The sequence below is a fragment of the Amphimedon queenslandica genome, unplaced genomic scaffold, assembly GCF_000090795.2.
Source record: "Amphimedon queenslandica unplaced genomic scaffold, v1.1 AMPQUscaffold_7991_Cont20062, whole genome shotgun sequence".
Lineage (NCBI taxonomy): Eukaryota > Metazoa > Porifera > Demospongiae > Haplosclerida > Niphatidae > Amphimedon > Amphimedon queenslandica.
The window spans coordinates 414-2,308 of NW_003551729.1; the positions used below are offsets into that span (position 1 = coordinate 414).

General features: G+C 34.8%; 1 protein-coding gene across 1 annotated transcript; it reads left to right on the plus strand.

The window, feature by feature from the left end:
* Nucleotides 1–291: 291 nt before the first annotated feature.
* Nucleotides 292–1,830, plus strand: LOC109591500 (ubiquitin carboxyl-terminal hydrolase 24-like). Its single transcript, XM_020007230.1, has 3 exons — nt 292–617; nt 870–1,025; nt 1,593–1,830. Exons 1-3 carry the CDS (start codon nt 312–314, stop codon nt 1,806–1,808), a joined length of 678 nt encoding a protein of 225 aa, XP_019862789.1. The 5' UTR covers nt 292–311; the 3' UTR covers nt 1,809–1,830.
* Nucleotides 1,831–1,895: the final 65 nt, after the last annotated feature.

The following is a 1,895-nucleotide window of genomic DNA, read 5'->3' on the forward strand; positions in this document are numbered from 1 at the left end:
TATTGATGTACTTATGCTCTGTAGAAAGTTTGAGCTAATTCCAACTTGAATTTTTCAAGTTATGGCCATTTTAAGAAAACGCCAAAATTCTAAAAAAATCACTGTACTATAGTCCATGGTTTTTCTGAAAAATGGGTAAAAAATGACCCCCAATTTTTATTACATTTTCTGATACATATTTATGTACTTATGCTCTGTAGAAAGTTTGAGCTGATTCTGACTTAAATTTTCCAAGTTATGACCATTAAAAAAAATTATGTCCCTAATTAATTAATCAAATCCCATTCCCTCAGGTCCTCAGTGGTAAGCTAATGCCGACCAATCAGATCACTGAAGTCGATTCATCTCAAACTTTCCGTCGAAACTTCCTAGAGGCCGAAGGCCTCAAAGTTGTTCTTAACATACTCCACAGCTCCAATTTCCCTCCGGAAACCGACGTTACCGTCCGTCAAGACTGTTACGCAATCACTCTAACCCTAGCGAGAATCCTTTTATGTCCTCCGCCCACTTCGTCCGATACTGAAGGTGGTGTGGAGGGAGTTGATAAGCCACACCTTCCTGTTGGTAGACAGATGAGTCGGAATGTAGAGGATGAGGTCGCTAGACATACAATAGAGGTAAGAGCGGCCATCTTGTTTTAAATGTACCTGTACTTGTACATGTGTATTGTTTTACAGTATAAATTATTTCATATTTTTAAAATTTTGTTATGTACATGTACTTACATGTACATGTACATGTAAGTACATGTACATGTAGGAGACGATCTCCCATTAAGTCTTTCATAATTAGATATATTTCCCAAAACTTATTTCTGAATCTTACAATGTACATGTAGATTTATTAATGTATTTATATTCCATATATAGACAATGACTAATGATGATTTCCGAACCATCCTCTCCTGCCTAATGAGAGTCTGCTGGTCAGCAGGAGCTGGTAAACTGTATCTTGCTACAGGAGAGGGCAGCGATCAGTTGAAGTCTGGCCTGTGCTCTTTCACTACCAGTGTAGTTAACAGCAAGGTATGTGATCTATTAACAGTAACAATTACCGTAAATCGTTAAATAGAAGCTGCATTCGAATAAACGCCGGGGTAGCAATATAATTTAACTTTAAGTATGCAACACTAGCCTAGGAGTGACTCAGTAGTCTAGTTGATAATGCCTGAAGTTCCAGAAGTCAAAAGCATGAGGTCACGGGTTCAAATCCCGCTCTGGGCCTAAGTTTTTAATTTTTTATGTATTTTTTGAGGTCCAAATACCATTTTAGGAAATAGACGCCCGGGCTTTTATTTAAGGAAATACAGTACCTCATAATCTATTAATAGTAACAGTTGCCTTATAATTTATTAATAGTAACGGACCTAATAATCTATTAATAGTAACAATTTTATTATTAGTAACAATTACAATTACCTTATAATCTATTAATAGTAGCAGATTTATTTTTATTAATAGTAACAACTCTACATGTACATGTAACGTATTAAACTTAAATATCAAACCTAATAATCTATTAATAGTAACAATTACCTTATATAATTTATTAATAGTATTTTATAGTTAAAGAAAATATTTTTTCAATTATAGGATGTCAGTATTGCTCAAGAGTCTCTAGAACTTCTCGTCACTTGTCTAAAACTCCGTAAAAACCTTTTGAAAATCTTCTATGAGCTCTCACGTGTAGAAGAGTTTGTGATTGATGTGTTACTGGGCTCCTCCCAGCCCGACCTCCGGAACCAAATGATGGAATCCTTTTTTGATCTTTGTTTGGATGCTAGGTTTTACTCAGGTAGGATAAAATGAATAAATGAATATTGTAAAGATGGAGGAGAAATTTTGTCAAGTTTGGAATTTAAAAAACAGCCTTGCTTAGCACAAATTTGTCAATTT

Excerpts from the sequence above, each read along its gene's own strand:
- LOC109591500 (XM_020007230.1), top strand. The coding sequence starts at position 312 with ATGCCGACCAATCAGATCACTGAAGTCGATTCATCTCAAACTTTCCGT. Across the intron at positions 618-869 it reads TCGCTAGACATACAATAGAG|ACAATGACTAATGATGATTT; the intron begins GTAAGAGCGGCC and ends TTCCATATATAG. Across the intron at positions 1,026-1,592 it reads CCAGTGTAGTTAACAGCAAG|GATGTCAGTATTGCTCAAGA; the intron begins GTATGTGATCTA and ends TTTCAATTATAG.